We start from the raw sequence: 26,745 nt of genomic DNA, 5'->3' as shown, positions 1-26,745 counted from the left end.
CAAAGTTGCCATGATTCTCTTGCTGCTGCCTCCTAAATTCTGGGGTCATGGAAATATGCCACCACGTCTTACAAATGAGTAAATACCAGAGCTAGCTGTGGTGGCACACGCCTTTATTCCCATCTTGGGAGGCAGAGGCAGGCGGATCTCTAGATCTCTGACATTGGGGCCAGTCTATCCTACATAATGATTCCAGGATAGCCAGAGTTACCTAGTGAGACCCTGTCTCAAAACAAACAAAAATGAGTAATACTCTGCAATAAATTGTAAGAATCAGCATTCGTGGTTGTGACATTTTGTCCATTGGATACAAGCTAGAATTGCCTGGGAATAGAGTCTCCGTAGGGGATTGTCCATATCAGGTTGTGGGAGGCGTTTTTCTGATCACATTAATTGTAAACCAGGAGGATCCAACACACGTTAGAAGACACCATTCCCGCAGGCAGGGGATCCTGGACTGTGTAGGCCTAGAAACCATGCTGAGCACTGTATGGATGGACCGGTTCCCTCTCTTGCCTGTGGGTGTGATGTGACAAGCTAACTCAAGCTCCAGACACTTCCTTGAACCCCCCAGGCCTTGAACTCAGAACCGCCTCTGCCTTGGAAGTGCTGGGATTGAAGGCATGTGCCACCTCGCCCAGATGAAATACTCTTTAGATTTAAACACATATATAGGCTGAAGGCTGAGGATATGGCTCAGCTGTAGACTGCATAGCATGTTGGAGGCCCTCAGTTCCATATCCAGCATCACAAAAATAAACAACAAATTAAAAAGACACACATGCATTGGAAGAACTAGGAGATAATCAGGCAAACAGTAATTGAAAACTGGAGAAGTTATACCATTGGGTGAGATAGACTGAGGAGAAACATTACTAGAGACAAAGAGGGTCATTCTGCACTGGTAAATGGGTTAATTCATCAGGAAGCTAAAACAACTGTAAACAAACATACACCTAATTATACAAACAAACATACCACCTAACTCAAAACATAGTAAGTAAAAAGTGATGGATGAGGATGGGGCATGGCTGATGGACACACAGGCAGGGGTTAGGGTGTGGGGGTCTCACCTGGATAATCCTGAGGTGAAGCTGGTCTTCTCGGGAAGGTGGGTAGAGTAGTGGACAGGAGGCTGCTTGAGCAGCCATGCTGATAGTCCCAGCATGGTGGATGCTGGGACTATCCACCTTCCCGAGGAGGGCTCCTGGGCTTCAGGTCCACCCAGCCTCTGGCCTCCAGCTCTAACCACCTTCCTTAGGAGAGCTGCCGGGACCCCAGAGACACACAGTCCCAGCCTTGGCAAGTGCTGGGCCTATCCACCTTTCTGAGGATGGCTCCCAGGCTCCAGGCTCAAGCAGCCTCCTGTCCACTACTCTACCCACCTTCCCGAGAAGATCAGCTGCACCTCAGGATCATCCAGGTGAGACCCCCACACCCTAAGCCCTGCCTGTGTGTCCAGCGGGGACACAGCCAGCAGAGGAGAGCTGCCATCTATTCCCTGAGATCCAGTCTCTGGCCCAGAGCCCTACCCACCATCCCCAGGAAGGTTGCTGGACTCCAGAAACAACCAGCCAATGCCAGGGACAGCCAGATGGCCACAGGCCCGTGTAAGAATGCACTCAACAAGAGCCAGGGCAACATAGCACTACCAGAACCCAGCTATCTTACTCTAGCAAGCTCTGCATTCCTAACACAGCTGAAGCACAACAAAATGGCCTTAAATCTATTCTTATGAAGATGATAGAGGGGCTGGAGAGATGGCTCAGCTGTTAAAGGCTGGGCTCATAACCATAAATGAGAATGATGGAGGCCTTTCACAAGAAAATGAATAAATCCCTTAAAGAAATACAAGAAAATACAATCAAGAAGATAGAGGCCTTCAAAAAGAAAATGAATAAATACCTTGAAGAAATGCAGAAAAAAATAAAGGAAATTAATAAAACGGTTTAAGACCTGAAAATGGAAATAGGAATAACAAAGAAAACACAAATGGAGAGAATTCTGGAGATGGAAAACTCGGAAGAGAACAGGAACTACAGACATAAGCATCACCAACAGAATGCAAGAGGTGGAGGAGACAATCTCAGGTGCAGAAGATACAACTTAAGAAATCAGCTTATCTGTCAAAGAAAATGTTAAACCTAAAGAATTCCTGACACAAAACATCTAAGAAATCACAGACACTATGAAAACATGAAACATGAAAACATGAAGCCTAAGAATAAGAATGGAAGAAACAGAAGATTCCCAATTCCAAAGACCAGAAAATATTTTCAACAAAATCATAGAAGAAAATTTCCCCGACCTAAATAAAGAGATATCTATAAATATGCAAGAGGCTTACAGAACACCAAGTAAATCAGAAAAGAAAATCCTTGTAAAAAAAAAAAATCCTTGTGCCACATAATTAAAACATTAGATGTACAGAACAAAGAAGGAATATTAAAAGCTGCAAGGGAAAAATACCAAGTAACATAGATAGGCAGACCTATCAGAATTACACACTTTCCAGAGACTCTGAAAGCCAGAAGGCTATGGGCAGGATGACTACATGCCAACCCAGACTACCCAGCAGAAATTCTCTCTCTCTTGGTCTTTTGGTTTTTCAAGACAGGGTTTCTCTGTGTAGCCTTGGCTGTCCTGGACTCCCTTTGCAGACCAGGCTGGCCTCAAACTCCCAGAGGTCCGCCTTCCTCTACCTCCCAGAGTGCTGAAATTACAGGTGTGTGCCACCACACCTGGCGCTAGCAAAACTTTCAATTACCATAGACGAATAAAACAATATATTACATGACAAAAAACAAACTTCAACAGTTTATGTCTAGATCCAGCCCAATGGAAGATACTAGAAGGAAAACTCCAAGCTAAGGAGGTTAACTACAACCAAGAAAACACAGGAAATAAATAACTCCACTGCAGCAAGATGAAAGGAGAAGTACACACACAACCACCAACGTCATCCAAATATCAGAAACTAGCAATCATTGCTTATTAACCTCTCTCAATAGCGATGGACTCAATTCCCCAATAAAAAGACACGGGCTAACAGAATGGATCTGAAAACAGGATCCATCATTCCGCATTGAAGGACACACCTCAGGCTAGAGAGATGGCTCAGCAGTTAAGAGTATTGTCTGGGGGTTGAGGATTTGGCTCAGTGGTAGAGCACTTGCCTAGCAAGCGCAAGGCCCTGGGTTCGGTCCTCAGCTCTGGAAAAAAAAAAAAAAAAAAAAAAAAAAAGAGTATTGTCTGCTCTTCCAGAGGTCCAGAGTTCAATTCCCAGCAACCACATGGTGGCTCACAGTCATCTGTACTCTCTAATTCCCTTTTCCAGCATGCAGGTGCACATGTAGATAGAGCACCCATATACATAAAATAAATAAATAAAAGTTTAAAAAAAACAGACCTCAGCAACAAAGATAGATAGACATTACCTCAGAGTAAAGGGCTGGATAAAGGGTTTCCAAGCAAACTGACCCAAGAAGCAAGCTGGAGTAGCCATTCTAATAACTAATAAAATAGATTTTCAACCATAATTAATCAAAAGAGATGGGGAAGGACACTTCATTCTTATGAAAGGAAAAATCCACCAAGATGATATTTCAACTCTGAACATCTATGCCCAAATACAAGGGCACCCACATTGTAAAAGAAACATTACTAAAGCTTAAATCACACACAGACTCACACACATTAGCAGGGGGAGACTTCAACACACCACTCTCACTAATGGACAGGTCATCGAGACAGAAACTAAACAGGGAAACAATGAAACTAATATATCCACAGAACACTTCACCCAAAACACAAAAGAATTTACCACCTTCTCAGCACCTCACAGAACCTTCTCCATAACTGACCATATAGTTGGTCACAAAGCAAGCCTCAACAGATTTAAAAAAAAAAAAATGAAATAGCCCCTTGTGTTTTAAAGATGGACTTCAGCAACAACAAAACAACAGAAAGCCTAATGGAAAGTAAATAACTCTCTACTCAATGACCACTGGGTCTGGGAATAAATAAAAAAATTAAAGACTTCCTAAATTTCAATGAAAATGAAGACACACACACTCAGAATTATGGGACACATTGAAAGCAGAGCTAAGAGGAAAGTTCATAGCACTAAGAGTCTTCATAAAGAAATGGGAGAGATCTCATACTAGCAACTTAACAGCACACCGGAAAGCTCTAGAACAAAAAGGAGCAAACACACTTAAGAAGAGTAGATGGCAGGGAATAATCAAACTCAGGGCTGAAATCAATCAACTAGAAACAGAAAGAACAATACTAAGAACAAATGAAACGAAAGCTGGTTCTTTGAGAAAACCAACAAGATAGACAAAGCCTTAGTCAAACTGACTAAATGGCAGAGACGCAATATCCAAATTAACAAAATCAGAAACGAAAAGGGGGACTGCCTATTCTATCTGAATCTCTTCAATATGGTACTTGAAGTCCTAGCTAGAGCAAAAAGACAACTAAAGGAGATCAAGGGAATACATATTGGAAAGGAAGAGGTCAAAGTACCACTATTCACACATATAATAGTATACAGAAGAAGGAGGAGGAGGACACAAAACAACAAATGGCCAACAAAAAGTATACATGTATATGTGCGTGCGTGTGTGTGTGTGTGTGTGTGTGTGTGTGTGTGTGTTTGTGTGTGTGCGCGCACGCCACATACATGCAAGTATGCACAGAGGCCAGAGGAGGGCCCTGGATCTCTAGAACTGGAGTCATGCGAAGTTGTGGATTACCACGTGGGTGCTGGGAATTGAACATGGGTCCTTTTCAAGAGCAGCCAGTGTCTTATCTGGTGAGTCACTTCTGCAGCCTCACAACAAATATTTTTAAAAGTGTTCAACATCCTTAGCTGATAAGGAAATGTAAATTAAAATTACTTTGAAATTTCCATCTCACCCCAATCAGAATGGCTATCGTTAAGACACAGAATGGACCAGAGAGGTGGTTGAGCAGGTAAAAGTGCTTTGTGCCAAGCCTGATGACCTGAATTCAATCCCTGAGGTCCATGAGGTGGAAGGAAGAACTGACTCCCGCAGGTTGTCCTCTCATTTCCACATGTGGCCACTGTGTGCATGCACAGTACACACACGAGAACATAAACACAATAATTTTGAAATGTAATAAATTTGTTTTAAAGTAGGGCTATGGTGGCACACACCTTTAATCCCAGCACTCAGGAAGCAGAGGCAGACAGATCTCTAACTTTGAGGAAAGCCTGGTCTATAGTGCAAGTTCCAGGACAACTAGGGCTACACAGAGAAACACTGTCTCAAACAAAACAAAACAAAACAAACAAACAAACAAAAAAACCAAAAACAAAACAAAAATGCTGGCAAGGATGTGGGGAAAGAGGAATCCTTATTTAATGCTGGTAGGAGTACAAATGGGTGCAGCCTCCATGGAAGGCAGTATGGAAATTTCTGAAAGAGCCGTACAGTGCTGGCAAGATTGCCGAGAGGGTAACATACCAGCTACACAAGTCTGGTGACCCTAGTTTGATCCTGGAAACTAATGTAAAGGTGGAAAGAGAAAACTGACTTCTCAGAGGTGACCTCTGACCTCCACATGAGGGAAGGGGAGGGGAGGAAAATACCTCAGACCTCCCCCTGAGGGGAGGAGAGAAGAAGGGCAGGGAGGAGAAAGGAGAGGAGGAAAGGAAAATAGTGCTTTGGACCCAAGCTGGGGCTCACAACTGTAATCCCAGTATTCAAGAGGCTAAGGATCCGGAGTTCCAGGCCAGCCTGGGCTGCACAGCAGGACCCTGGCTCAAACAAGGAATAAGTAAAAAAAAAAAAAAAAAAAAAAAAAAAAGGAATAGAAAAACTGGATCTCATGGATGAATGATTAGCCTGTACATGATAGCAGCCCATCCAGGCACATAGGAAACAGACAGAACTTTATGAGTTTCAGGCCAGCCAGCGCTACTGCGTCTCAACATGAAATAAAATCAAAAGGACAAATGATTTGATGAGACCCTAAACTGTATTGGCAGAAACTGACCCGCCAAGCCCATCCAACCGTAATTGAAACTAAGCAGCGGTGAGAGTGGGAGCGGCCCAGTGGCGGGGTATGGGTCTCCTGTGTTAGGCTTTGGCCTGAGGGCTCCAGCAACGCCCCCCCCCCAAAAAAAAAATAATCATTAAATCATCTATGAAGCCTCTGTAGTGTTTTTTTGTTTGTTTGTTTGTTTGTTTTTTCTCATCCTCTGTATTTCAGAGCCTGGATAGCTTCTCTAGCGTTTATCCCTCGGGACCCCGGGCCAACGCCTTCATTCACCACAGCCAAGAGGATGCCACCAGTCTAGATTAATCTAGAGGTCATGGAACCACTACCATGTCGTGCCCACTCCCAGTTCTATAAGTTTTGTCAGAATACAGTTATCTTCATTTCTACATTGTCTTTTCCTGTTTTCATCTACAGTACCAAAGTTGAAGAGATGCAGATAAAAGCCTAAAATATTATCTGGCCTTTGATGGAGAATGCTGCTCCTGAGTCAACCTAGCATAGCCAGCTGGAATTCACCGCCCTCTGCCTCCTCCACTCCTCCATCCACAGCCTGTGTCCTGGCCCACTCCCACCACTGTCACACACCGAACATGCTCTGTGCCCATCCCTCACCCCTGTCACACTGGACATGCTCTGTGCCCACTCTCACCACTGTCACATGCTGGACAAGCTCTGTAAAGTTAGGATTCTCTCGGTAGCTGGCCAGAACTTCAGACTCCACACGTCTGCCAGCCACTTCCAGAACAACCTGGGGCTTTTCCACCTCAAACAGGTGGACACGACCCAGGCCTCGAAGACCCCAGAACAGCACCTAAGGTCAGGAAGAGGGAGGCTCAGGGGCTACGGCTGACGTGAGGGGAAGTGAGGAGGCTTCCGGTGCTTGGCTCTACCTCAACACGGAACTCCCTGAGCACAGGGCGCACACTAGGAGGCAGGGACAGGTGTCCAGAGACAGGCTCAACCAGGGAAGCCAGATCCTGGGGCTCCACATCACTAGGCACTGAGGGCTACAAGAAAAAAAAAATCAGAATTCACGCTAAAACGGGCTTGGAGAAGAGCCATGAGTTTCTGTGAGGTACACGTGCAGGGGGACCAGACAGAGCTGGATTCAAGGGTAGGACTTCCCAGAAAGCAGTGGGAGCCTGAAATTTGGGACAGGATTACCCCAGGCTGAACAGCAGTCTAGGTTCCCTAGGTATAGCATCCTGTGTCCATCAGAAATCCTGGGGTCAGGGTGCCAATGAGGTAACCCCGGGGGAGACTTGCAGCCAGCATTCTCTGGAGCGAGAGACTAGATGGTTATCCTTGGGGTACCCTGAGATAGGAAGCCTGACCGCTAAGGTGGAAAGACAGGTTAAATCTAACCTCAAGGCGGCCACTGTAGTCCAGTTCAATCAGTTCAAAGGTGGCAATGACTTCTCCAGCGCCCTGTGGTCCCTTCCTCAGGGGGAAGAACTGCAGCTCAGGGCGCTGATATGGGTCCTCTATCAGCTTTACTCTTGGGGCTGCAAATGCCCTGCCCAGGAACACAGCAGGGCCCTGTGAGAGACAAAGCAGTGAGGAGATAAGAGAGATATAGCTAGGGCTGGAAAATGGCTCAGCGGTTAAGAGCACTGACTGCTCTTCTAGAGGACCTGGGTTCCCAGCACCCACATGGCAGCTCATAACTGTCTGTACTCCTGTTCCTGGGGATCCGACACTCTCACATAGACATACATGCAGTCAAACACCAATGTACATTAAATTAAAAATAAATAATTTTTTTAAGGATATAGCTGGCTGTGGCAGCTACATCTTTCAACCCACTACTTAGAAGACAGAGATGGTGGCCTCTATGGTTCCAGGCCAGCCATGACTATATGGTGAGACCCTGCACCCCACAACCCAAAAAATGCAGGGAGGGAGTCGGGGAGGATCCTCTCAGAAGCTAAAGGGGAGGCATCAAGGCTGGGGAGGGGAGAGGAAGCGGGATGGGGATGAGGAGACACACTCACAAACTTATTGTGATCAAAGACATTAATGGCCACTAGGGGAGGCTCCTCCCGCAGGTGTTCTCGCCTGCCATCCACAATCAGCTGGTCGAACACCAAGAGTTCATCCCACAAGGGGCTCAGTGTCTGCTCCAAGACCTTGGGAACCACGCAGAGAAAGGGGCAAAGGCAGATGTCAGAAAGGAGCTCCCTCATTGGCCAGGTTGGCAGCCAAAGTGATACTTAACTGTCACCAAAGGCATGGGTGTGCATCTCAGGTGTCTCCCTAGGGGCCTTACGGTCTGACTTTCTCTCTCTCTCTTCCAAGATAGGGTTTCTCTGGGTAGCCCTGGCTGTCCTGGACTTCCTTTGTAGACCAGGCTGGCGTCGAACTCACAGAAATCCGCCTGCCTCCACCCCCCAAGTGCTGGGACTAAAGGTGTGGGCCACCATCACCTGGCTGCCACTCTCTTATCGTAGCCCCAGAGTCAAGAAGCAGCGGCTCTCCATTCTACACCACTGCCCGAGTCAGAGCAGAGTCCTTTCTAGTACACTGTCCTGAAAACTCAAAGTGGAAAGAGAAACTTAGGGCACCTTGTGCCCTGCTCCCCTCTGCCTATGTCCCAGCCTGGCCCTCACCCGTGTGGTCCGGCACTGGGTAGAGATGAGGACATGTGCAAAGGGGTCCGAGAGGCCACTGTCATCTGCTGCCAACACGCCTCGGGCCTGGTACAGGTGAGCCCGCAGCTGGAAGTAGCTAAAGTCTGGGATGAGGACAGGGAAGGAGCCATGCTTGCTTAGGAGACCACTGGGATTCCCTGGCTCATGAGCCCCCAACTCAGGGCAAACAGCAAGGTGGGGCTGGCCCCTGACCCCGAACTCACCATCCCGGTGTAGGCTGTGGGGCAGCCCAGCCGACGGCTCAGGCAGAAGATCCGGGGGCAGCTCAGAGGTGCAGGCCTTGGCTTGCTTGCCCAGCCCCAGCCACAGGAAGAGCTCCAGCTTGGCACAGACCTCCCCAGGGGCTGCCCCGGGTGCCTGTGTGTGAAGGAGGCACACTGGAGGCCCCCTGCCCCAAATCTCTCTGCTGAAGAGAGGCGGTACCCAAGCTTCCCAATGCAGGAGGCATCCCCTCTGCTCCCACTTCCTTCTGCATCCTTCTGCATGCACTCTGTCCCATCCACTTACACTGCCCTGCCTTTGTCACTTCCTGTGTCCACAGCCCTAACCCCAAGTTTATGATCTGCCTCTCTTTGCCCCCTCCATCCTCCACACATTTACACTATCTGTCCTTTACCCCAAGGGTCACATTAAAAACCTGTTTTGGTGGGGGCTGCAGAGATGGCTCAGAGGCTAAGAGCACTGACTGCTCTTCCCAGGGTCCTGAGTTCAATTCCCAGCAACCACATGGTGGCTCACAACCATCTAGAATAAAAACCTGTTTGGGTACCTTTTCCAGGGACAGCTCATTTGGAAATTTTCTGCCTGTAAATCAGCTCTGCTCTCAAGAATGATCGCTCTCCTTCCTCATCACCGTGCCTGTGTGTCAGGGCCACTGTAGGTTCAGGGCGGAAAGTGTGCTCTTTACCTCACTCCCAAGCTGACGTGGACAAAGCCACAACCCCCTTTTGGCTTTTTGGACAGTTGAAAACAGTCAGGGAGCTCTGGTGTCCTGTCCTGTGTGTGACCCTCACCCCGCTCTCCCCAGCCCCGCCTCACTGTGAGCAGCAGAGTCTGGATCCTCCCGCAGTCTCGGCCTCGTTCCTCCTCAACCACGGAGAACAGCACGTCCTGCGCAGGGATGCGGGCATAGGCCACTCGGCGCTGGCCGCTGAACATCCAGACCAGCACGTCCGGGAGGGGTGGCTGTGGCTGCAAGGGGAGGGCAGGGTTGCCTGGAGTCTGGACCTGAGACCACCTCATCCCTGAAGCTTAAGCTGTGCGGACAGACCAAGTGCCCTGACTCTTTCTGAACCCCTGCTTCTGCAGCCACGTGGCCCTGATCTCTCCTCCGGGACGCAGCATAGGGCGGCTCAGGCTCAGAATCCAGCTTGCAGTCTTCACGCGGCGCACAGCCCTCTGCCCTCACCATTTTTAAGTCCACAGTACAATGGTGTTAGGCCCATTGGCAGCTGTGCTGGCAGCTGCCATGTGTCTGCAGAACCACTATCTTACAAAACAGAGACTCAGTACTTCACCAAACCCTAACTCCCATTTCCACCTGAGGGCCGGTTCCCAAGAACCACAAAAAGCAAAATAACGGAACCCTTCAAAGCAACAAAGCCAGGAACGGAGAGCTGCCTCAGTGAGTAAAAGCACTTGCTGCTCTTACAGAGGACCTGGACTTGGGTCCCGGGGCCCATGTGGTGGCTCACAATCATCTGTGACTCCAGCTCCAGGGGACCTGACGCCTCTTCTGCCTACAGATGCCAGGCATCAACACAGTGCAAAATCATACATGCAGACAAAGAATCCATACACAGAAAATAAATAAACCTTAAAAAAAAAATAAAAGAAAAAAACGAAGCCAGGCATGGTGGCATATGCTGTTAGCCCGTGGGAGCCATAGGCAGGCAAATCTCCAAGTTCAAGGCCAGCCTGTTCTACAGATAAGTTCCAGGTCAGCCTGGGCTTCAAGAAACACTGCCTCAAAAACAAATAAACAAACAAACAAAACAATGAAACTAGATAGGATGGATGTTTATGTCATAATTTGATAAAGGAGGATTTCATTAAAAATTTAAAGACAGGATAGAAATGTGATTTAGTGGTAAAACACATGCTTATCGTAGTCAAGGTACACAAAAAAAGGAAGAAAAGAAGAAAGGGATGAAGGGAAAGAAAAAGGGAGGGAGAAGAGGAAGGAAGGGAAGGAAAGAGAGGAAAAGGGGAAAGGAGAGCTAGGAAGGAAGGAAGATTATTATTATTTTTTTAAGATTTATTTATTATGTGTACACCTGCAGGCCAGTAGAGGGCACCAGATCTCATTATAGATGGTTGTAAGCCACCATGTGGTTGCTGGGAATTGAACTCATGACCTTTGGAAGAGCACCCAGTGCTCTTAACCTCTGAGCCATCTCCTCAGCCCCCAGGAAGGAAGATTATTAATTTTGCTCTAAGAGTCAATTTAATGGCATTTCTACCCAGCTCCTTCCAGTGCTGACTTCCACCTGCCCAAGCCTCCCGTTTCTGGGCATTTGTGCATGCCTGGCATCCATCCTCTCTCACACACCAAACTCCAACTATCAAATATGCTTGAACTGCAGCTACTGTTTAGCCAGCTGTGCCACAATGGCTGGACCATTAGCTTCCACTGTGTGCACAGACCCCCTCCCCCAAGGCTGTTGGCAGAATCACACTAGAGAGTGGGAGCGGATCCTTAGTGTAGAAAGTGTCCCCAAAGCGCGAGCTTTCCTCACACATTCCAGTCAGCGCGTGGCGAGTCAGTCACCTGTCCTTCCAAACAGATCCTGAAGTGATCTCTGGATCCCTGCTGAGCCCTAGCCTTCCTCACCCCTAATTGCACCGAAAGAATCACGCAGCACAAGGACGCCATCCAAAGGACAACAGTTGCATCCGCCCAGAAGTCTCTGGAAGGGTCCAGAACTTAGGGGGGAAGCATGCAGAGTAGGAAGGTGTGGTAGGAACGGTCACCTCCCGAGACAGGAAGCGCAGTTTTGCCAGGAGCTTCTTGGCCAGCACCACCTTCCTCTGCAGAGTGTTCTGCCTCAGGCCTCGCAAAAGCTGCAACCCTTGCTTTGCCATCAGGTTCTGGAAGGGCAGGAGGAGACCATGAGGAGAAGGACTCAGCTAAGCACCCTGCCTCCTCCCCTTCCCCGCCATGTACCAGGCTGTGTGTCAGGAGCTTCCCTCGGCATCGGTCCAGGGCGTTGGGTCGAGTCATCACCCTGCGCTCAGCACCCTGGCAGAACTGTCTACAGAGGGAAGTCAAAGCTGAGAACAGGACCCTGGAACCGCTCCCCTCAGGAAGGCCGCCTATTTCCTGACCCTGACAGTCCTTCCTCAGAGAGCCATGCCCAAAACACATGAACTGCAGCCTGGTTTAAATTTGAGCCCTACAGTCACCAATATTTAACATCTCCTGTCCTGGCTACCTCAGTTACGGCCCAGGGCCCAGCAGCCTGACTGCCCTCTGCATGCTAGTTAGAAACGCCAGCCCCACCCCAGGCCTACAGCATCAAGGCCTGCTTGTTTACACTCTGGGAGAGTCTGTACCCAGGTCAGGGAGGAAGGCGTGCTCCAGTCTGCGCCAGCCTGACTGGAAGACTTCTCCGTGAAGCAATACATGACAACTTTAATCCTAGCACTTGGGGGACAGAGGAAGGTGATCTCTCTGGGTCTGAGATCAGCCTGGTCTGCACGGGGAGCTCTAGGACAGCCAGGGCAACAAAACGAGACCTTGTCTGGTGGGGGGGTATAATACGGCCAAACCAACTAACCAACTAGATTTCTAGTGATACCTCCACCCATCGAAGAGTCGCGGCTGAGACGGCTCAGGGGAAAGCCTAACGATGTGAGAGCCCACGTGACAGGAGAGAGCCGGCTCCTGCAAACCGCTCTAACTTCATGCTCTGACTACGCGCACATGCACGGCACATACACACAGTTAAAAATTAAATCTCTCTTACAATTGCAGTTTAATGTTATTAAGGAATGTTTTTAAAAACACATAGAAATGAAGCTGGTTGGTGGTGGTGCACACCTTTAATCCCAGCCCTTGGGAGGCAGAGGTAGGCGGTTCTCTGTGAGTTCAAGCCCAGCCTGGTCTACAGAGTGAGTTCTAGGTCATCCAGGACTACACAGAGAAAGCTTGTCTTAAAAAACAGAAACCAACCCACGAACCCACATAGAAGTCATATGTTACCTTAAGCTATCAGCAAATTTACATTTTTTTTCTTAAACCCAGAACCAGGATGGGTGCAAGACTCAGAGCAGATGTTTAGCATGTATGAGGCTGGGTTTAATGTCCAGCACACGCATGCACACACTAACAGGCAGCATCTAACCACTTCACCTTCCCCCAGGACCACCCAGTCTAAGTTTGTCACCTGGATTAAGGCATTCACCTCCTCACTGCACTGGCTGCTGTTCTCACCGTCACCCCATAAAACATCCTCAAAAGCACCCGGAAAGCTGCCAACACCTTTCTATTTCGCTCCACTGCACTTGCTTCTTATCTAAGAGTAAAACGCAAGACTCTAAAAATGGCCTAAAAAGCCCTGCACATCTGGTTCCTTCTCTCCATCCTCATCAAACGTGCCTCGCCCCCATCAAGGACAACCTCGTGTCACACTGGCCTTTTCGCTCCTCTGTAAATTATGTAGAGGACAAAAAGTCCTTGTGCCCACCGATGAGCGCTGGAGAAGCCAGGACGAGCTAGCTGACCTCTTCAATGGGATGAGACACTTAGCTGGTTCCTCTGGAATGCTGGGAGTGGGTATAGCTTACAGCCTGGTGACCCTCTGCTGCCTGATGAGGCAGGCTTTGCCTCTATCTCCCAGAATTTACATTTTAGTTATCCCAGAGCCTTTCTCCCTAAAACCTTGAGCATTCCTTCTAGGCCATAAAACCCAACCTTTTAAGTGATTCACATGTACAACAGCCTAAGTGACTTCTATGTTATCTTTGGGGCCAGACCAGGCCTGACTGCCACAGTGGATGCTAACCTCAGTCAAGGTCCCTCGACCCTAACTTTTGGACCCTGTCTCTGAGCCAACAGCGCCCAGTCTTCTGAAAGCAGCCAGATGTACTTTGTAAAAATTCTCAGTGTCAACATGTCACTTGGGACTTAGTTCTTATCAGAAAACCCTTTTTTTCCCCAAAATTGTGCTGTGCTTAAAATATGGCTAAAATAAATGATTTGGGTCAGCACCAGCATCTAAAATTTGGAGTAAACCAAGTTTCTTTTTTGTCTCTTCGAGGATCATACCACACCCATTACCCCACCACAGGTATCCAGTGAGACCCCATCTCAGAGGGAGGGGACAGCAAAAGGAGTGAGCAGGCCATGCAGGAAGAAGGCTGGGAGTGTTGTGGAAGTCAGCAGCAGTGTATTTCCGGAAGGCGTGAGCTCTACTGTGTCCCCTGGCACTAAAGGGATGGACAAGACGTGAGCATCCACAGCCCATGACTTCAGTGCTTCTGTCCTGGGGTCACAGCTGAGTCTCTGCAGGTGTTCAAATCTCTTTCTCTGCACTCTAGGGGACCTTGTCCAGCCTCGTTCACATAATGGTAAATCTGCATTTCCAGCAAACGATCATCCCCAGAATCCAGTCTGTGCTGCGCTTCCCTGCTAGATACATGTCCACTCTCAAGGCTGGCTAACAGAAGCAAGCCTCCAGCCCCCTTCCTGCCTGCCTTCCTGTTTTCCACAGTTTAGCTAACAGTACCGTCTACAGGCAGCCGGTGGTGGCTGATGTGGACCCGCAACTTGATAGGTTCCACAGCAGCCAAGGAAGCGAGCCCTTAGGCATGTGTGAGAGGTTTTCTAGATTGCGTTAATTTATTTGGGAAGACCAGGACTGTGTGTGGCACCATCTCACGGGCCGAGGTTCTGGACTGAATCAAATGGAGGAAGTGGGCTGAGCCCCAGGCATTTGTCATTCCCTGCTTCCTGAGTGTAGACACAGTGTGGGCAGCTGTGTTCTGCTCTTGCTGAAGGGCTTCCCCTGCTGCAAATGACTGTAACCTCTATAGCTGTAAACCAAAACAAATTCTTCCTTCCTTGAGTCAGTTTTGTAACAGATACAGTATCAAAAATCTTGGGAGTCATTTGGGACTTTACACATTTTTCTCCTTTTCTCTGTCTGTAACATAGCCAACTGCAAATTTTCTCTTGAATTCACTCCCCTGGCCTTTTGTTGTTATTTTGTTTGGTGAGACAGGGTTTCTCTGTGTATCCCTGGCTGCTCTGGAATTCATTTGGTTGAGCAGGCTGGCCTCACACTCACAGAGATACACCTGCCTTTAAAGGTATATGCCACCACTGCCCAGACTTCTACCTATCTACCTGTCTATTTATAGGCTTTTGATCTTAGCTGTTCTCAAGCTGAGGTTGACCTTGAACTTCTGATCCTCCTGCCTCTGCCTCCCAAGTGCTGGGATTACAAGAATGCACCACCATGCCTGGGTTCTTCGGTGATGGAGATGGAACCCAGGGCTTTGCATGAGCTAGGCAAGCACTTTGTCGAGTGAGTTGCGCCCACAGCCCTTGAATCCATTCACCCATCTCCTGCCACCTAAACTATTACAAAGCCTTGTTTACTAGTCCTGTCTTCTCTCTCGCACCATCTCTCACCTACTCGTCCTTTCTAAAGTTATAAATTCGAATTCCACAACCTTCAGTGGCTCTCCCCTCTTACCCAGAGAAGAAACCATGACTATTACAATGACACAGGAAGTGTCACATGTGTTTGCAGAATAAAGAGAAAACTTTTGAGAAAAGCACCCTTCCAAAAGAAAGGGTATTAGGTGCCTGGAGCAGGGTATCAAATCGTGGCCATGAAAGATGGAAACAACCAGAACTTGTTCGCGTGGTTAGAGCAACAACTGGAGACTGAGAAAGGACCAGTTAAGGGTGCAGGAGCGACACAGATAACAGCGGAGCTAGTTAGGCAGGGGGTGAAAGGAGGTTAAGTCGGTATCACAGAGGTGCTGCCTGGGGAGCCGTGCTTCCTCCCCGCATCAGGAACTAGAACCAGCAAGCAGATGCAGAAGCTGCCTAGGTACACACTGGCCAGAGGAGGCCAGGTTTGCTGGCTGGTATTATGTGTTAGCTTGACACAGCTACACTCATCAGAGAGGAGGGGCCTCAGTTGAGGCAATGCCGCCATGAGACCCAGCTGTAAGGCTTTTCTCAATTAGTGATCAAGGAGGGAGGGCCCAGCCAACTGTGGGTGGGACCTCCCTAGGCTGGTGGTCCTGAGTTCTGTTGAAAAGAGCAGGTGGAGCAAGCCAAGGGGAGTAAGCCAGTAACCAGCACTCCTGCTCGGCCTGGGTATCAGCTCCTGCCTCCAGGATCCCACCTTGTTTGATCCCTGCCCTGACTTCCCGCAGTGATGAACTGTGCTGTGGAAGTGTAGGCCCAATAAACCCTTTCCTCCCCAGCTTGCTTTTGACCACAGTGTTTTGTTCCAGCAATAGAAACCCTGGCTAAACAGGGTTTTACTTTCCTTCTGAAACAGGAGGGAAGGGAAGCCTCATAAGTGTGTAGGAGCCCGACAGCCCGTGGTCTCTACCGTGCTCTCTTGATACAGACACCTCTCATCCTCACTCCTCCATAGGTGCTGGACAAATGCAGCTTGAGAATACCCTTGGTCTAGACAGCCCGAGTCTCTCTCCCATCCTGAAACTGGCCACCGATGGGTCGCTGCACGGGCTGACGCTCAGCTCACCTGCTCCCAGCCACCAGCTCCTCCAGAGTCTGCTTGAGTTGTGTGCAGGCACCCAGCCCCGACCTGCGCTGCATCTTCTCAACCTCCCGCAGGCCCTGGTCCTGTGTGGGCTCCAGGAAAAGTCAGTCTTGAAGCTCCCTGACCCATAACCCCCACCCTCTCACACCACTCTGGTGGCCCTTCTTTGCCCTCACCGGATTCTGGTTCTAATTCTCTAGCTTCCTTCCGGCTCCACTCCATCAATCACTGCACCAACCCCGTTCCCACAACCTTGTTCTCCTCAGTTTGCCTAGAAACTTCGAGCTTGCCCACCATTTCCTGGCCCTGCACCAGCAAGGTGTCAGCTCCACCCCATCAGCCTCTACTTTGGAGGGCTTCAAGAGCTTCAGTCTCCCACGTCCTGTGGCTGAGCCTTCCCCTCGGGGGCGCCACCTTGCTCTCACCAGCCTCTCGGCTACTTTGCACACACTGTTGCTGCTATAAAGGCGCCAAGTGTAATCCTCCCAGCGGCTCCACACATGTAGACAGGGCTTTTGGTGGCGCAGAGGCAAGCAGAGGTATGGCCTGGGCCAGAGAGAAGGGGCGAGGGTTTGGGGGCGCCCTGAGTGCTCTGGGACCTCTCTCTGTACCCTCCTCCAAGTCGCCCGGGGCACTTACCCACTGCCATCCACAGGCTCAGGCCACTGAGCAGGTGTCCCCAGCAACTCCTCCTCCTCCTGCCCCGACCCTCTGTCCTCAGAGGCCAGGAGAGGCTGTGCTTCCAGCGTGCTGCCCTCCGGTCCCCCGTCAGCCCTTGACCCTCCGCCCAACTGCTCCTCCCGGCGGCCTGCACGACCTGCACCCCAGAGCATCAGGCTAAGGGTCAGGTATTTCCCTCCCCAGTCCCTCCCTGGGTAGAAGCAGAACCCACCCCTCTCCCTGAAGTCAACACCCTTCCTGGGGCCTCGTGTCTGAAAGAAGGGACCGCTCTCAAACCCACGGCCTTCGGGGCTCATCTGGGCCACACACCAATGGAAATCTCCAAGCTGATGGGCTTTTTGGCCAGTGAAGGGTCAATCATGGTGGCCTCAAAGAGCACCCCAAAAAGCAGGAAATCTTCGCAGGGTGCCAGGGCGTTCTAGGGAAGAGAGTGAGGGTGGGGTCAACTCGTGCCCGGGAGCAGTCTATTCTCTGCTTGGTCACCACGCCCACAGAAAAGCATCCAAAGTAAGGCCCAGGAGGCCCTGGGAGCCTTACCTCCCTTCCGGCCCCTGGTAGCTCCCCCACTGGTCCAGGACACTGATCTCTGGCCCACCCCCTCTATAAACAGCCTGTTTACACACGCCAGCATTGTATCACACACACTGGACTCTTCCTCCAAGTCCCCAAACTGGAAACAGCCACATGAGGTCTAGCTTGGAAAGGGATTTACAGGCCCCAGAGCTGAGGGTGGCTCCAGCCCCCACCTCTGGCAGAGGCAGCAGCTCCTCCACCTCCACGTCCATTGCGCTGGGCATCTCTGGTGCAACCCCACTGGCTCCGGCATCCACAGGCTGCAGAACAGCCCCTGTGGGCTGACCCTGCCTGTTCTTCTTTTTCTTCTTTCCAGTGAGCCGTGACAATCCGGACCCCTGCGTGGTCTGGGGAGACTTAGGGTCAACTCTGCCTTCGAACACCTCCGTGGACACGGCTACCAGAAGTCGGCCCCGGAACCAAATGCCTTCCCCAAGGCCTTCGTTGAGACTCTGAAGACCATCCCGAAGCCTGTCACTGGGGAGCGAGCCATAGAGGGGCATCCAGGCCGGACCAAAAGTGGGGTGAAACCCCGCTGTGGGGGGACAAGAACAGGATTTGGAGGGGCACACAGGACAAACCGGTGCTGCTCTGCACTCTGTTCGCTGCTGGATCCTCCGGTGCTAGAGATGGGGAAGGGAAGCCACCAGGCCGGTGACAACAGGAGAGGACAGAGGACCTCTCCGGGCCTTAGGGAGCGGCTAAGGTTAGGGTGAAAGCGCTGCCTTCTGCGGGATGGCCGTGCTCCCGAGGCCACCTGTGTTCCAAGGACGGGCTTTGCTCTGAGGACTCATGTGGGCCAAGGTGGAGACACGCTCACCCGCACGACCCGAGTTGGAGATCTGCCTCAGGTCCAGGACGAGCGTGGCGACCGCCACGTCCGTGAGCGGCGCGTCGTCTCGCAGCTGCAGGCGAAGGGCCCGCGTGAGCGGCGGGAAGAGCTCCACGAAGCTCAGCTGCTCGTTCCACTCGGGAGCTGCCTCCTCTCCGCGCACAGAAGTCTCACCCTGGAGCGGGGGCGGGACGGGGCGGGTCCCAGAAGATGGCTAATCCGTCCAGGTGCGTCGGGATAGCAGCCTGGCGACCTGACTTTGACCTCCCTCCTAGGGTGCCCGACTTTCACACCCGTGCCGTGGCTCTCAGGGAAGGCGCACACACGTACACAAAATAAATAAAAGCTGGAGCGATGGCCCAGTGGTTAGGTCGGGAGCGAGCACTGCTCTTCCAGAGGGCGAGTGTAGAGGGCCCAGTCCACAGCCACCTAGACTCCAGCTGCAAGGGTCCTGACGCCCTCTTCAGGCCTCTGTGGGCACCGGCACTCACGTGCACATAACCCACACAGATATTTATGCATACGCATAATTAAGAATAAGAATAGCTGTAATTAATACAATAAAATTAAAATATTTATAAACACACACACACACACACACACACACACACACACACACACACACACACACACACGAATAAAACTAGCCAGGCGCTGAGGCACATGCCTGTCTGTAACCCTGCCAAGTGGATCTCCGAGTTCCAAGCCAGGGAGGGCTACACAGCAAAACCTTGTCTCAAAATGAGTAAAGATGTCTTCGATAAATAAGTAATTTTTCGAAGACCTGAGCCGCACCTCGGGGAACGGGAGGGACTTACCTGCTGCCCGAGGAAGCTCACCCGCACGTAGGGGTCCAGGAGGACGTGCTGGTCGTGAAGGGCGCGGGCCAGACTGCCCAGGAGCCCGGTTCGCACCGCGGGGAGCCCCTCGGCGCGGTACACGCGCACGCGCAGGCGTGCCCAGGGCCTCTCGGCCCGCACCCCGCGGGGCAGGAGGAGATTCCTAGGAGTAGAGCTGAGGTCTGAGTGCTCTGCTCCCCCAGGCGACGCAGTCCTCCACCCCCGCCTCACCCCCAACTCACTTCTCTATGTCCGAACCGGTCCCTGGGCACGGGGGCGGCAGCGGAAGGGGCAGGTCCCCACGCGCCCTCACGGACAGGGTGATCTTGACGAAGCCCTTAGTCCCGGCGCGGGTGTCGCGGGGATCGTGTAGAGGAGCCCATTTTTGATGGAAGTGGCCATCTGAGGACAGAGGGGCAGGACAGGGATCCATGGAGTCGCCTCGGGACACTGGGCAATGGCTGGGGTCGGGGGCGCCGCATCCTGTCTGGCCCAGGGAGAAGGTGGGAGAAAGGTCCGCCTTCCCAAGAGTCAGTGAGCCGAGGACAGCGAGGACAGTGCAGGCGACTGCCCGGGGCTGTTTCCGGAGTCTGTGTTCCAGCAAGAGAGCTTCAACGAGAGGAGGGTTCAATACCTGGCTGGTCTAAGGCCATGCCCAGGTCCATCCTGAAGGTGCCTATCCTGGTAGCCATGAATGGGAGCGTCTGCGAGTGGAAAGCCTAGGGGAGAAGTGTTAGTCCTGGCTTTGGCACCTCCCCTCCAGCCTCCCGTCCCCCTTTTGAGTCGCACTCTGTAGCCCTGGCTGGGCCTTGAACTCATGGTGATCTCCCTGCCTCAGCCACCAAACGCCCAGGTGGACATCCCCCCTTTCCCGACATGCATCCTCTTTCCCACTTACAGTGATCTCCAGCAGCAAGTCTTGGAGGTGGAGCCGAGTCTCGTGAAATTCGAACAAGAAGTACTGGGTTGTGAGGGGTGAGAACAAGGAGACATTAGGCGTGGAAGCATCGTTCAGCTTGCCCCGAATTCTTGCATAGAGAATGTGGTCCCTTTCCTAAAAGGAGCTAGCACTCTGTGCTCTTTCCAGGGGTGACTCCTCTGGCCTGGACCAGGTCTCTCAGGCCCCGCCCTCTTCCTTGGTGGCACCCTCACCTCATTGTAGAAGGGGCAATTGGTTCCACGCTGCGTTGCTGTCACTCGGCGCTGATCCCCTACACGCACAGCCACGTAGGGGCTGATATTGACTCCCACCAGCTTCTGGGCCTCAAGCACTGTGACTCCCACCTAGGTAAGGGATGCAAAAGAGAGAGAGAGAGAAGGGAGGGAGGGAGGGAAGGAGGGAGGGAAAGAAAGAGAAAGAGAAGGAAAGAAAGAAAGAGAGAGAGAAAGAAAGAAAGAAAGAAAGAAAGAAAGAAAGAAAGGAAGGAAGAAAGGAAGGAAGAAAGGAAAGAAAAGTGAGAAGGGCCTGGGAAGGGGAGAGCAGCGAGATTCTGCGAGGGTTAGAATACAGCCTGACAGTCATACCTGGAAGTCCTGGGCCTTGCACACCTCGAAGGGGTCCCCCCGGGGCAGGCCCAGGGCACGGCTGTAGAGAAGCATGGGGTCAGCTTGCTTCGCCCTCGCTCACCACACCTAAGGCCCGCCTGGTGCTGGGATGCAGACTCTGCCCCACAAACTTTTGGAGTCAAGTCCTTTCAGACTGCCTGGTGCCTACCTGCATCTCACACCTACATCCAGAGTCTGACTCACTCTTGGAGCTCTGAACCCGTTAGTTTACTCAACAAACAAAGGTGATTGAGACCTGCCTCATGCCGATATAAACAGACAAAGCCTGTCCTAACCAATTTTTTTTTTTTTTTTTTTTTAACAAACTAGTGTGAACCACTTTGAACATGATAGGGTCTGTGCCGGTAAGTGAATGACCACTGATAGCAGAGCCTCCATCTGGTGCCTGTGCCCTTGTGTGTCAGGAAGGCTGACTCAGTGACAGGGCGGCAGAGCAGGAGTAGGTACCTTTTGAGGGGGCTGAACACCACCCCAGAAATCTCCACGTCGGGCTCGTCCTCCAGCCCCAGCTCCAGCTCCAGTTCGCTCTCTTCATCATCCCGTGCTCCCAGGCTTCGAGCTAGCCTTCGGCCCAGAGCCACTGTCCGACGCTCCAGCCGGGCCTCATCGGGCCTGAGAGGGTTGGTGGCCAAAGGTCATGCTTAGGACCTGCCACTTGTTGCTGGGAAACCTTTGTCTTTGATTATTTTAGGATTGACTGCTGACCTTCAGATTGACCCCACTTATCCCAGGACTGTCATTTTTGTTTTGTTTTCCAAGACAGGGGTTTCTTTGTGCAAGAGCCCTGGATGTCCTGCAATTCACTTTGTAGACCAGGCTGTACTCAAACTCACAGATATCTGCGTGCTTCTGCCTTCTGAGTGCTGGGATTAAAGGCATATGATACCACGTCCAGTGTAGGACTCTTTTATTTATTTAATTTATTATGTATACAATATTCTGCATGCATGCCAGGAGAGGGCACCAGATCTCACTATACATGGTTGTGAACCACCCTGTGGTTGCTGGGAACTGAACTCAGGACCTCTGGAAGAGCAGCTAGTGCTTTTAACCTCTGAGCCATCTCTCCAGCCCCCAGGGCTAACTCTTAATCTGGAGATCATTCTATTTTCAAAACCTAGTCCTGCTGTAAGGATTGACCTCTGACCTTCTAATTCACTCATTCAAATCTCAGACCCTGGAACTAACTCATGCCACCTGCTCTGAACCCTGGTATTGACTCCAGTGGCTCCCAATCACCCCCGCATACTTACTCCATCTCCTGGAAGCCCACATTGGGGATAATCAACTCTGAGCTTTGAGAGAAAAGAGAGAGGGTGAGAACTGACTGTGGAAGGTAACCTGGTAAGAACACACTCCAGGGTCCCTGTACCCCGCTGACCCACAATGGAGGTGAATGTGATTTTTCTCTCTTCGGGCTAAAGTTTCACCTGGGGATACCAGGCCTCCCATGGGTTACTAGAGGATTACCTGTCTCGAATGGGTGTCCCAAAGTCCTCCTCTGCCCAGGTTCCAGCAGCTCCGTCAGGGGGCTGATACTTTAGGTCAAGCTCCACCTGGATCTGAAACCAGATACAGTACCCATCGGTCCCCTCAAACTGACATGGGCTAAAAGCGTACCAAGACAAACACCTTGCACGCCACCTGTAATACAGACCCTCTGGGCCTATGTCTGTAGCAGCGTGTTCCTCTCTGATTATGATAGTATTTACATCCACAGTCTTCTGCATTTGGTAACTGCTAGAAGAGGCCAAGGCAGCTTTCTGTAATGATGGGGCTCCTGGTAAGTCGGCTACACTCCAACGCAGACCCCATTCCCAAGAGCAGTTGGGCAACGCAAAGGGAACTTTTGTCAGGTGTTAGAGTTGATGTGGAACTGCTATGTATTCAAATGTTAACTGCTTACTACACAAGATCCTTATTGTCCAATGAGCAAATTCTTAGGTATCCAAAATGATGTTGTGTTAACTTTGCCTCCTAAGTTATCCCTGATGGATAATAAAAGTTGCTGACAGCCTGTAGTTGGGCAGACAGAGACATGGACAACAGGACTTCCTAGAGGAGGGAAAAAGAAACTCCGGGAGGAAGAAAGAGGAAGGGTTTTTTGGCAGGAGATATGAGAGGAGACAGATGTGACTACAGGCCTGGAAAGTATATCTAGCCACATGGCTGTATGGGACTAGGTGGTCCAGCTGACTTAGATGAGCTAATTGAGAGTCTGCCCAGGTTTTTTGAGACAGGGTTTCTCTGTGTAACAGAGCCCTGGCTGTCCTGGACTTGCTTTGTAGATCAGGCTGGTCTCAAACTCACAAAGATCCACCTGCTTTTCCTCCCTGGTATTAAAGGCACATGCCACCAGCCTGCCTAATAAACCTTAAATTAAAAAAAAATGTTTAAGATAATTTTTTTAGAGAAAGGGGTTGGTAGAGAAATTTTAATTCAGAACATGGCTACTCTGGCAAGAGATCACATCCAAAGATCTTCTAGGTCTGTGTGATCTGGCTGGAATACAGACATGCCTTTAATCCCAGGAGACAGAGGCAAGCAGATCTCTGAATTCAAGGCCAGCCTGGTGTAGAGCAAGTTTCAATTAAAGAACTTAGGCCCTGGCCTGGTGGTACGTGCCTGCTCTTTGACCACTTTTCCAGGTGCAGCTCCTTCTAGGCTTCTGTCCTGCTCTGCAGACAGCCTCCCTCCTACTTAGCACAATAACCTTCAGTTGTAAACTCAAGCACAGTCGTAGTTTCCTCAGGGAAACTCTGTGGACCTCCCCCGTATAGGTCACAAACTGGTTATACACTTTCACAGCCCCGTAACTGGCCTTCTGTAACTCACCATGACAAACTTTTACTTTTCTGGATGCTTGCTTAATGTTTGACCCCCTTGCTCTGCTAGTGAGCTGCAAATCTTTATCTGGTTTTGTCCACCACGAAATCCCCATTGCTCAACATCATCCTTGAATTATTTATTCATTCATTTATTTGGTTTTTCGAGGCAGGATTCCTCTGTGTAACCTTAGCTGTCTTGGACTCACTTTGTAGACCAGGCTGGCCTCGAACTCAGAGAGATCTGCCTGCTTCTGCCTCCCTGAGTGCTGGGATTACAAGCATGCACCACCAGGCTCAGCTATCATCCTTAAACTTAGTCAACGATTGAATGAAAAAAAAAAAAAAGAAAAACTCAGCCATAAGTCTGACTCTCCGTTATGTAAATGAGGAAACAGCTTAAAGATGATGAATAACTTTCAAGTGCTCCGACTGGAAGTTGCAGGTCTAAGATTTGAAGCCAGATCCACCTTTTCTAAGGATATCCCACCTTCTATGAGACACCAGGGAAACCCAACCAGGTTCATCATTGTCTCCCGGAAGAGAAGTGAGCCCACCCAGACCCAAGGAGGAACAGTGTAGGCACCACAATCCCTGGGCCTCAGAATGAGCCTGCTTCTGGCCCATGTAGACCTCGGGCTGGGGCTGCGAGAAAGGGAGTCTAAGGTGCTGGCTGCCGCGGGTGTCTGCCTCGGGTTTCCCTCTCAGTTAACGGGAACCCTTTGTCTGCAGGAGTCTCCGGCTGGCCGACGTAGGCTGGTGGCACTTACCGAGGACACGCGGAGTCTCTCGTCCACCAGAGCTTCCCGCAGCACCAAATGGCCGGCACCCTGCAGCTGCTGCAGGGAAATCTCCAGGGTCCCCAGCGGCCTGGAAGAATGGCGTGGAGCAGAAGAGTGAGGCGGGCAGACAGCGGCAGGCCATTCCCTGGCTTCCTCAGTCCTACTCACCTGGGGCTGAACACGCGGCTACAGTTGACCACCTCAACAAAGAGACTCTCTCCAGCCAGTGGGGACCCATAGTGGGGCCAGCGGAACAGCTGGAACAGGAAGACTCATGATACCAGGTCTGGGCCGACGCTCACACCAAATCCAACGTCTATCCCCAGCTGTCCAAACGGGAGGCTCCCTCCAGAGCTGATCTCCCAAGCCTGGAGCACACGAGGCAGCCCTCCCACATGGAGCTGACCTCAGTGTAGGCCTGATGTGGGATTCACTGCCAGTCAAGAACTAATCCTGCTACTTTAGAGACTGACATCTCAAACCAGGTCTGAACTCTCCAACCGGAGACTCACATCATTTCTGGAGACCATATTCCCCAAGCCTAGGAATGAGTCCTTCTGCCCCAGGATGGACCTGGAAAGGAAAATGCTGACTTCCCTCCAGCCAGGAACCAGCTATACTGACCTCACCAACGTCTGCTTCTCGACCACAGTGGATCTTCCTTGTTTTCTGAGTAAAGCCTGCTCAAAGAAATGAAACTAGTATTTATCAGCCCCTCCACACTGACAAAATCATTTGCCTCCCCCAACCTTGGCCCACTGTCTAGTTCCCCGCACTCAAACACTTAAAGAGAAGTAGAAGACAGAGAAAGAAGTAGAAGCCAGGGACTAGGGAGACGGGCCAGGATTTAAGGTGGAGGTTTAGGAATGAAGAATGCGGAGCTCCCCGATCCTAAAACTCCTTAGACCATCCGTGCAAGTCTTACCACGAAAGCAGAGCCTCACTTGCCGGTCGTGGATGCCAGGCAGCCCTGTTAGGTGTCTCACACACACAGTCAGAGCCATGGTGCAGTACCACTGGCTCTCGGTCTGCTGCTTGCCCTTCTGCCCACCCGGGTTGTCTGTGACTCACTGGACTCACCCAGCAGGTTCAGCAATCCCTTCCCTTTAGTCAAACACACAGTGGGCAGGCCTGGAGGTCACAGGTAGGGAAGGATGGAGGCCCGAGAGGAGGGGGCCAGCACAGAGCTCTGCAGGTGGCAAAGCACTTCAGCCTTGATCTCACCTTTGTAGGACTGGCGCTGGGATACAGGAGGGATGGAGAAGTCAGGACTTCAGTCTGGTCCCTGCTAGCCTGTGAGGCCTCAAGGGCATTGCCTTGGCTTTTCTTTTTATCTCCATGATAAAATACCATGGCCAAAAGCAACTTAGGGAGCTGTCTTAGGGTTACTATTGTTCTGATGAACTTGTGAAAGAAAGGGCTGACCTCACACCTCCATAGCAAAGAGCAGGAACTCAAGCAGGGCAGAAAGCCGAGACAGAAGCTAATACAGAGGCCATGGAGGAGCTCTGCTTACTGGCTTGCTCCCGTGGCTTCCTCAGCCTTTCTTTTTTTTTTAAAAAAAAAAAAAAAATAGAACCAAAGACCACCAGCCCAGAGGAGTTCCCAACCACACTGGGCTGTGTCTTCCCCATCACTCACTAAGAAGATGCCCCTTAGGCCTGCCTACAGCCTGATCTGATGGAGGCTTTTTTCCTCAATTGAGGGTTTTCCCTCTCAGATGATGTCAGCTTGTTTCAAGTTGACATAAGACTAGTCAGAACAGCCAAACAGTGGTCGCACACACCTTAATCTCAGTACTGGAAAGGCAGGGGCAGGTGGATTTCTGTGAGTTCCAGTGCAGCCTGGTCTACAGAGTGAATTCTAGGACAGCCAGGGCTGCAACGAGAAACCATGTCTTGAAAAACCAAAAATAAAAAAAATAATTCCACTTACACTGTTAGTTTGGCGGCGGCGGTGCATACCTTTATTCCAGCTCTAGGGAGGCAGAGACAGGCAGATGTCTGAGTTTGAGGCCAGCCTGGTCTACAGAGCCAGCTCTAAGACAGTCAAGACTACACAGAGAGACCTAGTCTCGAAAAACCAAAAAGAAAAAAAATTCAGTCTCTTTTAAAATTAAAATATCAGTTTGTAAAAATCTAGTCTCAATAAAACTCCAAAATCTCTTTAAAAGTTCAAAGTCTCTCAACTGTGGGCTTCCGTAAAATAAAAA

General features: G+C 50.6%; 1 protein-coding gene across 1 annotated transcript in view; it reads right to left on the bottom strand.

Annotated features, from left to right (window-relative positions):
- The window catches only part of LOC129672739 (fer-1-like protein 4), a 37,017-nt gene extending 11,480 nt beyond the window's left edge, over positions 1-25,537 (bottom strand). The window contains exons 1-28 of the mRNA XM_055602327.1: positions 25,459-25,537; positions 25,158-25,213; positions 24,702-24,790; positions 24,522-24,621; positions 22,397-22,488; positions 22,180-22,221; positions 21,374-21,538; positions 20,885-20,945; positions 20,513-20,644; positions 20,259-20,321; positions 19,995-20,079; positions 19,603-19,762; positions 19,340-19,523; positions 18,510-18,696; positions 17,863-18,224; positions 17,426-17,534; positions 17,075-17,252; positions 16,861-16,981; positions 16,418-16,518; positions 11,851-11,938; positions 11,658-11,774; positions 9,723-9,875; positions 8,888-9,041; positions 8,643-8,767; positions 8,028-8,162; positions 7,399-7,572; positions 6,924-7,040; positions 6,683-6,844 (exon numbers count right to left, since the gene is read on the bottom strand). Of these exons, the coding sequence (XP_055458302.1) occupies positions 6,683-6,844; positions 6,924-7,040; positions 7,399-7,572; positions 8,028-8,162; positions 8,643-8,767; positions 8,888-9,041; positions 9,723-9,875; positions 11,658-11,774; positions 11,851-11,938; positions 16,418-16,518; positions 16,861-16,981; positions 17,075-17,252; positions 17,426-17,534; positions 17,863-18,224; positions 18,510-18,696; positions 19,340-19,523; positions 19,603-19,762; positions 19,995-20,079; positions 20,259-20,321; positions 20,513-20,644; positions 20,885-20,945; positions 21,374-21,538; positions 22,180-22,221; positions 22,397-22,488; positions 24,522-24,621; positions 24,702-24,790; positions 25,158-25,213; positions 25,459-25,537 (3,591 nt within the window). The remainder of the gene's footprint in view (positions 1-6,682; positions 6,845-6,923; positions 7,041-7,398; positions 7,573-8,027; positions 8,163-8,642; positions 8,768-8,887; positions 9,042-9,722; positions 9,876-11,657; positions 11,775-11,850; positions 11,939-16,417; positions 16,519-16,860; positions 16,982-17,074; positions 17,253-17,425; positions 17,535-17,862; positions 18,225-18,509; positions 18,697-19,339; positions 19,524-19,602; positions 19,763-19,994; positions 20,080-20,258; positions 20,322-20,512; positions 20,645-20,884; positions 20,946-21,373; positions 21,539-22,179; positions 22,222-22,396; positions 22,489-24,521; positions 24,622-24,701; positions 24,791-25,157; positions 25,214-25,458) is intronic.
- Positions 25,538-26,745: the final 1,208 nt, after the last annotated feature.

The sequence above is a fragment of the Psammomys obesus genome, unplaced genomic scaffold (genome assembly GCF_907164565.1).
Source record: "Psammomys obesus unplaced genomic scaffold, mPsaObe1.curated_primary_1811, whole genome shotgun sequence".
Taxonomy (NCBI): Eukaryota; Metazoa; Chordata; class Mammalia; order Rodentia; family Muridae; genus Psammomys; species Psammomys obesus.
This window is presented reverse-complemented; position numbering and strand designations above follow the sequence as displayed.